The sequence below is a fragment of the Lissotriton vulgaris genome, chromosome 5 (assembly GCF_964263255.1).
Source record: "Lissotriton vulgaris chromosome 5, aLisVul1.2, whole genome shotgun sequence".
Taxonomy (NCBI): domain Eukaryota; kingdom Metazoa; phylum Chordata; class Amphibia; order Caudata; family Salamandridae; genus Lissotriton; species Lissotriton vulgaris.
The window spans coordinates 146786764-146799561 of NC_141693.1; the positions used below are offsets into that span (position 1 = coordinate 146786764).

General features: G+C 39.9%; 1 protein-coding gene across 1 annotated transcript in view; it reads right to left on the reverse strand.

Annotated features, from left to right (window-relative positions):
• LHX6 (LIM homeobox 6) overlaps positions 1–12798 on the reverse strand; it is a 442140-nt gene that overhangs the window by 87704 nt on the left and 341638 nt on the right. Inside the window, exon 4 of the mRNA XM_086921086.1 lies at positions 8374–8594. Coding sequence (XP_086777212.1) covers positions 8374–8594 — 221 coding nt within the window. The remainder of the gene's footprint in view (positions 1–8373; positions 8595–12798) is intronic.

Sequence of the window (12798 nt, forward strand, 5' to 3'; positions counted from 1 at the left end):
TGGTGACATTTTACAGTGGGTTACAGAGAGGAGCACTTGTTGAGAGAGCCAGTCAAAAGATGATGAAGTATCTTTGGTGCCATTTACCAGGACTTTCACCTAAGAGGCCTTTAGACAATGATGGTACATGCACTTTGGGCATGTGGTAGGCATTACATGGCTTGATGAGGATTTCCCATATCTTTGGACATCCTGTACTGTATCTGGATATTGTCAGCATGCACGTCCTTCCCATGCTTTCAGTGACAGATGCCAATAAATCCCACAATAACTATACCACTGTACTTATAACACTGAAGTCATCTTACAAATAAAACAGTATAACATTGTGTTATGTTTAAGGCAATAATGATTTATTTAGTGAACAATAGTGAAGTCTCTAACAATGCTCACAAAATTATGAAATCTGATATGTCAGAACACCAGTGGCCTTGTCATAATGCATGAAGAAATGCAGAGCGATTTCAGCCAAAACCTTCATTCTCCGGATAATAAAAGCATGTGCAAAGTACATAAACAAATGGTTCACCCCAGAACTGACCTCCTTAAGAGTTTCTCTTGTAGTCCATTTGGAAAAGTTCCATCCACTAGGTCGACAGATCCCTTTAGAAATTAATCACAGAAATGTACTAAAAAGATAATGTTCACGTCAAGGGAAATGTCTTTTCCTAACCATTTTTTAAATATAAACTTTTAGTAAAATCAGTAGCAGGTCACTAAATAGAACATTGTTTTCTTGCAGACTACAACTACACAGAACTAAAACAATGTTAGGTATTTAGTATCTCTGGGAAAATCCACTAACTAGCTTTGAGAGAAAGAGAGGTCGGAATCATTATGACAGCTGTGTCCTGCACTGTCCAGACTGTGGGTTCTACAGAGGTCAACTGGTTTCAACCATACATAAGGTATTAGGTACCACGCACAGAACAATACAGTTTAAAAATAAAGATGTTAGTGGTCATACCAAAACCTTAAAAATAGATAACAGCTTCAAAGTAATTAAACATTAAACAAAAAGTTAATTGCGCAAACTAAACAATTCATGCAATTCTTCATTCAAATGTTCATTAGGTAACTGTACTAAAGGGTGTTCACAGAGGCTATAAGAGGTGGGACAGACACTTAGTTGCTGAAGGTTGCCTCTTGACACTGATGTCACCAGCACAAAAGCATTAGAAGTAGTAGATTCTAGGTCTCTGTTCTCTTGAAGCAATAGTAGGGGGCGACCTATAACTGCTAGTGATCTTCCACAGTATCAACACATTGGTTAACCCGTGTTCTGGGCACTGGTCCATACCCTCTTCCTTTGGGTTTGACTTTCTCGGTACCCCGGGTCATTCAGGATGTTCAGATTTCAATCTCCCTGTTAAGCAGGCTGTTGTACACAGCATGTTTTTTCCAAACCTTCCTGTGCACCAGGACAGGAATCTATAACTTCCAGTTCTTTAGCATAATGTAGTTCCTGTTGTGAGATTGTGCTGTGAGGCACAAAGGTCCTCAGGGAACACTGAACACTTATGGGGTTGGTCTTCCTGCTAAGAAATCATATCATGCCCTTCAAGCATTCCCCTGGTAAAGAACTACCATCTTGCCAAATTAAAAAGAATTCCAGTATCTTCTACCACAAATTTTCCAGAATATTCCAAAGAGCAGAAGAGACAGCCTCCCTACCATTCAAATATGCCCTCTGCATACAATTTGCACTCCTGAATCGTTCAGATAGGCCTTAAAACTACTTGTTATGTTAACTTCCACCTTTGCTTTTTTGTCAGATTTTTAATCCTAGAGATTTGCAGATAGTGCTTGAGTTGCATGGATCCACTGATCTCTTGAATGTTGGTATAGATTCATTCATATTTTGTTATGGTACTTGGAACAATATGTAACCATACCACAACATAAGTCCTAATGTTTGATTAAATAACTGCAGATAATGAAGACTTAAAAACGAATGTATGACCTAGTAATTTATCATAGATAAAGTTGTAGAAAAAGTTATTCCACTTTCAAATGTTTTTTTTCTTCTATTTCAAATGCTGTATTGTGTGTTTGTACCCTTTATATTCTAAAATGACCTTACCATGAGCAGTGTGTTTAGGTTTCATGGGCATATACTCAAAATAAATAAATAAAACTGAAAAGATTATTTTTGGCAAATTCTGCCACAATAAGTATACAATTAGCACATCCTTCAAGACCTTTATCCCTCTAGGTAACTATGAGACGTGCAATCTAAGCTCCACCCCTATATGTCAAAGAAGCTTAATATTCATGTGCACTACCATAATATATTTTGTGTGTCTGAATTCTATTAGTGTAGAATGAAGCATTAAACTGCCACTGTAGTGTTTTCACTGTAAAAAGTAGTCATTTATTTAAGTGTGTATTTTAATACCTTCAATATAATGTTACAATTTGTAATTCTCATGCATGTGTGTATGTGTGTATTTTGAGTTATAATTTATTTACTTAAAGTATACCTTTTGTGCAATAATGTATTCATTAAGTCTTACATATCTTTAATTATATGTGCACACATAGCCATGTAGTCAAAGTGCACATTTACTGCTTTATTAAGTTAGCCTAAACAAAGCCATTAAGCATTTGGTTTACAGTGATTAACCTTCAACATGAAAGTTGTTTGGATTGCAACCTTCTTTCTTTTACATGTGCATCCACATTATCTCATAGCCAGTGAAAGCCATACTGTTGGTTTAGAGATAGTGATACTCGAGAGGAGAACTTTTGGCAAGGACAAGAGGCAGTAACGAACCTTAAGGGAGGATACCTATTCATGTCCTACCTGGAGATGGGATACATTCAAGGACGTCCTGATGATTGAACTGTGGAATGAGGATCAAGTGAGGATGCTAATTTCTCCTGTTTGTAGGTGGAAAGTTACTAAGGTTGATCATGTGGAACTCTAGAATGTTGTGTCGGTTGAATTAGTGTTCACACTTTAGTCGTTAGACCAGATTCCCTAGGGATTCTGAGGAGTACAGGCCTCTCTACAATGCTCTTATTGTGTGGCTTTATGCTATGCAATTATTACCTATTTAGAGAACTTCTAAAGAAGTCTCCTCAATACTGACACCTTACTGATTTAACTAGAAACCCCAACTTTCCAACGTAAGCTTAGAATTAGTTTAGGTGATTTTCGAGTTACTCATGCATAGACTAGATTTTCAAAACCCACATACTATTCACCATATTTTTTTTCTTGTTCTTTGTATTTCTGCAACTGAAGTTCTTGTATGTCTTATGCTGTATTGACTGGATTTCATTAGATGCTTTGGATATCCTGTGGTGATTTTGTACCTTGACAATATGCTTTTGAGATTCATATACATCCGTATGACTCTTAATTTGTAATAAACCTCATCCAACCTTATTGACTGATTCCGGGTCCTTAATGTGTGGCCAAATGAGCTACACTGTAAACTGAATTTGTTGAATTGTCGTTAATTTCTCTTTACCTCTCAGGCACAGAGAAAGGTTCACTGCAGGGTAAGTGGTAACATTGGACCAGTGCTATAGCACTACAGAAAAGCACCAAAACCAGTGTTCTTACTCTTTGCAGAAAAGACTCCATGGCCTCTTTGACATTGAATGCAATCATCTCACTAGTACACTTTCAAAGTTTCAATCCCTAATTTCAAATGCTTAGAAGATAAATTGACAACCAAGTAGAAACTTCTGCCAGCACATTTTAAGCAGTGATGCTGCAAAGACACCTTTTCACTATAATGTCACAATAGCGTCTGCATACACTGAATCTAATGCAGTGCCATAGAGGGGATGAACACAGTCTCAGCAGCACTGACAAGCTCATTGGTGTGCCCTTGGAAGGGTAATCGTTAACTGGTTCTATGTTCCTACTCATGCTTCATGCACTCAAATGACTGGGTCTGAAAACACAAGATCCAGTAAAACAGCAAAAAGCAGAGACCCAGCCTTGCCACCTCCCAACTCCTGCAGCATCACAAGGGACACAATACTCCCAGTGATGCCACAGCTTCGCCTCTGCCCAGAGGCCCTCCCAACCACTCACATCCCATGCCTCCTGCCGACATTGACCACAGGCTTGCAGGGGTATTGTAATTTTTGAATAAAATTGGTACCAGTCAACAGGAAACTGGAGCAGGTAAACCATCTAATTATACTGTTGGCTTCCCGAACAATATTTCTGAATTAAGGATACAAAGCAGCACACAGCCCCTCTGCATTTGTTTATTGTGGTTTTTGAATAATTAAGCACAACTTTAAATGTAGCATATTCATTTCACATTCGGTATCCTTAGATCAAAATGAAGTATCATTTCACATACATTTGTGACACTGTGTGGGACTTCCATGAAAGACAATCACATTTTCAAATTACCAGCACTTCTTTTTAGATTCAAGCAAACAAATACAAGTTTTAAGCATAACTCAATGGACACCTTGTCAGTTTTTCATACTACTATTTTAAAGAGCTACTTTTGTGAGTGAAAATAAAAAAATTGCAAAGCTTCAAATGGTTAATTTGTACTGGTGGTTGCAGGTTGTGGGCATAGGTGCTCATATTTATGACCCTGGACTTATTCTTATATTTTATCATCATGCTTTCACCCAGAACAAAAGATAGAAATGCAGAAAAGGGAAAAAGGAGGAAGATGAAGATAGGAAAAAAGTGACACAGGGAGAAACTAGGGATAAAAATCAACCAACAAGCGTGAGATAAATAGACACAAAATATTAATATTGCTGAATCATTTTCAGCAATATATATATTAATTGAAAAAAAACAAAGGTTAAAAGGGCGTTATAGTTAGGCAAAAATGTCAGTTTAAACGTAAAGTTTAAACTAAAAAAAAATACAATTGAACAGTTATAGTGATTTCAAGTAACAATATATATATCTGTATATCTATATATATATACCTATATATATATATATATATATATATATATATATATATATATATATATATATATATATATATATATATATATATATATATATATATATATCTCCCAAAGTTAGCAATAGTAGTGCGCTCTCTGGTCAAGAATGCACATCCAAGTAAGTATCAGTGGCGTTTATTCACTTCATAAACCTCCGTGACACGTTTCAACCTAAAGAGGTCTTGATCACACACCGGAGTAAGGCACATTTGGGTCTTTACATACATTTCCTGTTAGGCATTGAAGACGGACTCCGTAAAATATAAACACAGTGTAACAGAGAATCCACTGCCATCTTGTGATGGTAAAATAATGAGTAAAGTATTCAGAATTCTTAAGTTAAAGTAACAAATTGAATACAAAATCAAATTTCAAGGTCTGTTTTCTTGTCTATGTGCTACACATTACCGCCAGGAATAAACTGGCCATTCCAGTTTCTGGCCATTATGTATGCATTACCTACATGAAATTTCTCAATGTGCAGAAATAATGCCTACTGTGATAGGTTGGTAAAACCAGGCTAATACGGGTCTTGGTGGCGCCCTACGGGACATCCAGAGCAAATATCTAATACCGCTGCTGTGGGGGAGCCATGTCGTTCTGGTACCTGACGTTGCGTGCATAGGAAGGCCTGATGGTTCGGCATAGTACTGAGGTTGTGTGTACTTGTACTATTTGTAATAGTTTAGTGTGATAGACACAGTGTCCCTCTGTAGTTGCAGGCCGTTTACAAAATGTAATTCACACTAGTGCTGTGCTCGATGGTACCTGCATCTTGTAAAATGCAGATTAGGGGGGGACGGGTGTGTGTGTGTTTGTGTAAAACAGCCACAATCCTGGATCACCAAATTGCGGCGAAGAAGCAGGTATGGACCAGTGCGTGATGTTTCAAGTGATGTGCTTTATTGCAGAAATGTCAGCATCAAATTAATGTGACGGCAAGTGCCCAGCATGCCGCGTTTCGACTGTCTTACCAAGGTCTTGATCACACATACATATATATATATATATATACACACATGCATAAATACATATATATGCCATAACTTTTGTGTGTAGGTATATGTGCATATGCCACTATTCGTGAATATCTTGATATAGATATATACATATATATATATGCATAGAAATTTATATTTCATAATTTGTAACAACACTGCTTTGCAATGAAAGGTGGCTCGACAAATTATTGTGTGTCAAAGAGCAGTGTTTGTTTTTCTGTTTAACCTCTTGACACATTTAGCAGCAGCAAGTGGTGGGGCATAATTGGAGGCTAGGACAAAAGAGCTGGGGCTTAAACCCCTTCTGTACACCACCCCCATCCCCCTGAGACTTCACTGGGATTGATTGATATTCTATATATAAAGTAGATTCACGTATTCCACGCTGAGCACTCACATTGAGGCAAATCATTGCCTCTCCCCCTGCCAAGCTGGTTTTCGCCCCCTGCATTCTACCGAAAAAGTGGTCATTTCAGTCATGGACAAACTGCGTGAAGGAATCGACATCAACCTTCCGCAAGCCCTGGTTCTCCTCGACTTATCCGCCGCTTTCGACACGGTGGACCATACCATCCTCCTCAGCCGGGTCAAGGCGGCGGGTGTAGAGAGCCTGGCCTTTTGCTGGCTAAAGTCCTTTCTCGCGGGGAGAACACAGGGAGTCCATCTGGCTGGTTTTGCGGCGGCCTCTCGCAAAGTAGAATGCAGGGTCCCCCAGGGTTCATCACTTTCCCCTCTTTTGTTTAACCTTTACATCTTCCCCCTCATTTTTATGTTACAGCAACTGGAGGTCACCGTGTTCAACTACGCGGATGATCTCCAGTTAATCTTCAACCTGTCCCACTCACCTTCATCCGCCCGGAACGTTCAAACCACCATGACCCTCATCCAAGACTGGATGAACTGCAGCCACCTCAAACTCAACCCGGACAAGACCGAACTGGTCCTGACCGGAGGTGGCTGCAGTCCCTGGTCTTCCTCCTTTTGGCCCCCTTCCCTTGGTGCCCCCCACTCCCGGTTCCCAAAGTGAAAACCCTGGGTATCTTTCTCAGTCCCCAGCTCACTGTTCTCCCACAAGTTAATTCTGTGGTTTCTTCATCTTTTTTTTCTCTCAGAGTGATTCGGAAAGTTTCCCGCTTCTTTTCCCCCCCAGCTCTAAAAATCATCATACTGGCCATGGTACTGTCCCGTATAGACTATGGCAACATAGTCTATAACGGAGCCCCTGCATACATGATCCATCGTCTGCAACTCGTGCAGAATCAGGCGGCCCGCCTGATCCATGGCCTTCCCAGATATCATCGGGTCACCCCCTTACTCAAAACTCTGCATTGGCTCCCCATAAGAAAGCGTGCCCTGTTTAAACTCGGCTGTCTTACCTATCAGGCCAGAGCGGGCACTGCTCCCGAGTTCATCTGCTCCCTCATCAAACCTTACTGCCCAAGCAGAGAACTCCGCTCGGCCCATTTGGCCCTTCTTACCATCCCTCGCTTCAAAAAGCAGAGGGCGGGCGGAGCGAGATTCGCTGTCCTGGCTCCTACGTTTTGGAACTCTCTCCCGATTGCTCTGCGCACCTCACTCTCCTACCCCCTCTTCCGGAAAACCCTTAACACTTTTTTGTTCTCCCAAGCTTACCCCTAAATCTCTCCGCTGCTGCCATCCACTGATCACCACTAGCGCCATGAAACCGCTGGGTATGCGAGCGCTGTACAAATGTTTTTAAATTCAAATTCAAATTCAAATTCACAATCAGTTATCTTTACCACCTGGTACCTTTACCGGGATAAAAGCTAGTCCCTACACTGTGGCAATTGGCTTGGTTGTTTTGTTTTATTTTTGTGTTGTGTTGGGTTTACAGGGGTGGGATAGGGTAGGTGAGTTGCATTGGGCTCTTAATCAATGTTTGCCTTAGTCACAACATTTTTAATGCATGATTATAATGGAACGGCACATAACTCTATTCTTGTTTGACTATTAGGATTATATGCAATGTTATTTGAATATCTTATGTAAAGGTTTCTGTATCATGCTACATATGTAATATGAATCTTAAACTCATGTGAACCATGTGGCTTGAAGAAATGCTATAAGGTTGTACAAATACACCTGACAAAACCCCAGTAAAGTTTGTGTTTAAAAAAAAAGTAGATACACGGATTTCATTTGTTGTCAACTAAAGGGCAGCATGGTCTTAGTTGGTTGGTTATAAGTGAAATGGCACCAGTGCAAAGGACAGTGTATAGTTCCAGTGTTAGGGGGCCTACCCATTTTGACAACAGTTGCATGCTGTGTGAGATTTAACCAACAGTAATTGTAGACTTTCTAGAGAGATTGTAATATGCAAGGAAGAGGTAATAGCAAGACGGGGAACCCCTTTAATGGGAATATTAGAAACGTTTTTAAAGTCTTAAAAGGCTCCGCCTACCATTCTCAGCTGCTCGCCGGAGGTTTTCGATCATGGTGTCGTAGTGAATCCTGCACAGCACTTTCTCTTCCACAAGGCCAAACTCCTCCCCGGTGGACAGCTGTCGTTTACAGGAAAAGCAGGCGAAGCAGGCAAGATGGTAGGCGTTGCCCCGGGCTCTCCTCACCCAATCGCTAGCGTAGATCTGACGGCCACAGCGGGCACACTTTGTACCAAATCGACTGGAAGATGAAACAGCAAGGAAATTATGAGTGGGGAGACTTGTGAAAATGTTTAGCACAAAAGTATTCACAAAAGGTTTGGAATGTAAAGATTGAGTTGCAAAGATTCTCACTCACAGTGGCAAGTAAATGAAACTCAGGGGGCTAAAAGGGACACAGTACCAGTATATTGACTCAACTGTGCCACATTTTGCAGCAATCACACAATTTGGTATATTTACCTATGGACCCCTGCAACCCACACCGCATTACACACGTCAGAAGCATTCCACTAGAGCACTGAAATAGTCGAGCCCACTCATTTGCATAGGGATGTTGTCTCTTAATATAAGGCAAGCTAGAGTTGCAACAAAAAGCACACTTCTGAACAGGTCTCCCACACTCTGGCCATCTCAGCTGAGAGATGTTGGTGGTTGGGGGTGTCAAAGAAGTATGACGAGCCTACGTGCAAGACCGGGGCGCATCAACTGTAATTAGAGGCCTCTCAGAAATGTGCCCCCACTCCACCACCATTCAACAGGTGAAAAATGCATAGTTGTCCTAGAACAACCTACATCTATTTTTTATAAGTCACCAACATCAGAACCAATCTGTAAAATGTATGTGTTAAATGTAGTATGAACAACGGCATAGGATCTGTGACTTGTACAAAAACCAAACACAGTCTACAAGAAAAGAGCACACGGTTGGGCTAATGACTTCCATTCCAGGGCCAATAAGAAATCAGAATGTGAACTCCCCATGTATAAAACTATAACTATTTTAATTGCTTTCTTCTAGAGAGGTTGTCAAACTCAGAAATACAATGTTGCTATAAAACTGTTAACTCAAAGGAGATGTGCAAATTCATTCAGATAATGCATAAGATATGTCAGATTTCACAGTTTTTAGTTCCAGAATGATTTGCTTATTAGTATTATGGTAGCATTCTGACAACTGATTTAGTATGATTGTTTGACATATATATAGGAGCAATGAGTTGAGATTTGTATTATAATGTTTTTAGGCATATTTATTATCTTGTATTATGCACTTTTATGGTACAGTAAACCAAAATAAACTTAATTGATGATCACGATTTGCTTATGCTCCATTGATAATATAAATCCGATTTCTTTAAAAGCCTGAAATTTCCAAGAGAGGTTTCCTGCTATGTATTAGTGAAGCATGAAAGGCAAAATAAAGTCTGGATTCACAATTATGTGCAGCTGTTTGTTTGGGGCCACGGAGCTCCGAATCACAGAGTCTCAATGTGGAGGCATCCATGGAGGATTGACAAGGTGGATGTGCGAGTGGAGGCCCATTGGTAGGCTTGAAACATCTCAGACAGCGGCTCATAAATAGGGCACACACTACAAGACCCAGAAACAAACGCAGACTCTTTCGAGTCGCCCTTTGGAGGGCTCATATTTTTAAGTAGGAGTTGTGGCCTCTATGTCAAAATGACTATCTCGCCTCTGCAGAGTGCAATGAGCACAAAATGCGTCAGGCGTGAATCGACAGGCATGCTGTAAACTGGATCCGCCCGCCGATCCGGCTTTTACCTCATGAAGGTTGCTGCAGTGGATGTCAGAGTGCATCTCCAACAGGTGGGAACCTTGGAGCTATAAATCGTTGCATACATATTGTCAAATGGGTCTATTTTTTCTGCTACTAAATATTGGCCGTATTTATCTACCAAAAACAATAATTATAACAATAATACATATTCGAAATACAGGGCAAGTGCCCATATCAATGGTAGTGTTGGAATAGCCTATACAATCATCATGTTCTACCTCGTCTATTGAAAATGTTTTTTAGAATGTGCAAAAAAACGCAATGCTCATATAGGATGGGACCCTAGTTCATGGTCTAACTATTACAGTACTCATAGTATTTACAAATTGAACAATAAAGTGCGATGCTCCTCTTTCAACACAGTCACTATTCACCTGATCCCCACAAACCACAGTCACCGAATAAAAACCAGTAAAACTAGAAACTAGTAAAACCAGCTAAAATCCGATAAAAGCGAGGCCTGAAAAAGATACAGATAAAAGCCAATCAAGTTAAAAGGTGCATAAAAATATCACATTGTCAATCTAGCAGCAAAAGACATAAATACAACACATACATAATAGCCCGAGATCAATATTTCACTAACCAGTAAACAAATTCATCAGAATTGCCTGCCAAATAAAATGTCTTATAAACATTTCTTATAAAGAATTCCTTATAAAAAATTGTACAAATCTTCTCCAGTGTGAAGACCATTCTTGATCTTCGTGCCTAATTGTAAAATGGATTGGCTCTCTTGTTGCCGCAGCTTCCTTTCTCTGTCGCCCCCTCTTTTTGACCAGGGGGCTGCGTCTATTACAAAGTAACTGAGATCTTTGAGGTTGTTCTGATGCACAAGTTTAAAATGACGCGCTACAGGATAACTTGTGTCTGAATTAACAATAGCACTAAGATGCTGCAAAATCCGATTAAAAACCTGGAGCTTGGTGCTCCCGCCATACTGGAGATGGCATGTACATTCTAATATATAAACTGCATGATCGGTTAATTTTGCATGGTGTTTGAGAAAATGTGTCTGGGTACTCATGTTTATTGACTTCGAACTTGCAGGCCCTGCAAGAACTGCATTTGTAAAAGCCTGTTCTCTAAGATAGCCAGTTAACTGTCTTAACTACCTCTGGACTCGTTCTTACAAGAGCATCCCTCATGGAGGGTGTCCTTCTAAAAGTGATGGCTGGCAAATCACTTAATACTGGAGCTAGCGTAATGTCGATTTTCAAAATAGACCGTTTCTGTTGATAATGTTTCTAACTTACTTCTCTTGACAGCTGTAAGTGGTAATCAACCTAACCACAGTGTCCTCCTCGCTAGGAACCCTAGCTCCCACTGATGCTGGGCTTACAGTGTTAGTTGCCCGGGCTGGTTCACTGTCTGTGTTATACATTTTGGTCAGGGCAATCTGTAAATCCTTCATTTTGTATCCTCGGGCTAAAACCTTTGCACAGAGTGATCTAGACACTCCGTTAGGTCATTTCTGCTGCTACATATTCTCTTAATCCTTAAAACCTCCCCATAGGAGATGCTTTTAATCAGGTGACGGGGATGGTCACTGGTGGCATGCAAAATCGAATTTCCCGCCATAGCCTTCCTGTGCAATTTAGTGTGTATGATGTTGCCTTTAACATATATTTCGACATCTAGAAATTCGACCTTTTCATTACGTATGGTAGCAGTGAACTCAAGATTCAGTGTGTTAACATTCATTTCATCAACAAACTTCTGTACAGATTCTCTAGACCCATGCCATATTATGCATACGTTGTCTATACAACGTCCCATTTGATGACACTTGTAGCAAACTGTTCCCCATGAGTCTGGCAGAGGACATGCCTCTCCCACCAGCCTACATGCAAACACGCAAAGCTGGGGGAGAAGCACGCCCCCATAGCCACACCCCGTAGTTGTTGGTATAATTCATTCTTAAAAAAGAAGAAATTGTTGCACAAGCACATCTCAATCATTTTTAGTAGCATTTTGTTATGCTGATTAAACCTCACACTTCTGCCTGATAAAAACTGCTGTATTGCGTTTAACCCATCCTGGTGATTGATACTGGTATAGAGAGAGCAGATGTCCATAACAATGAAATAATATTCTGAGTTCCATGAGACTATATATATATTCCGAAACCAAAGGTTAAACTGATGTTATAGTTAGGTATGGTACTAAGATGTTAGCTTACGTTAAAAAAACACTGATATTAATCACCCAACAAAGGTTAAAGTGACATTATAGTTGGGTATTGACACAAGATAAAAACTAATTAAAAAAAAACAAAAAAACGTTGACATTCACAAGTTAGAGTTTACTGGGCTAACTATAACTTGTCCCTCCGCCATGCATTGCTTATATCACATCACTTGTTAAGTGACATCACTGTTCACTACAGGACCAACCATTAAGATAAGATCTTTTTCTATGTGTTCACCCATATATGCCCAACTAGAGCCCATGTTTAGATGCTTATTTGTCAAAAACGGCTGCACAAATGAACACCAAATCACAAAATGCATGCTTTTTGGATACCTTTTTAACTTTTTGTCAAACTTGGTGTAATTCCATTAAGCTGCAATGTTCTGAATCAAAAAGATCAAAGTCTCAAGTTAGGATTAACATGGGAAATCACACTTTTGGGAGCAAACAA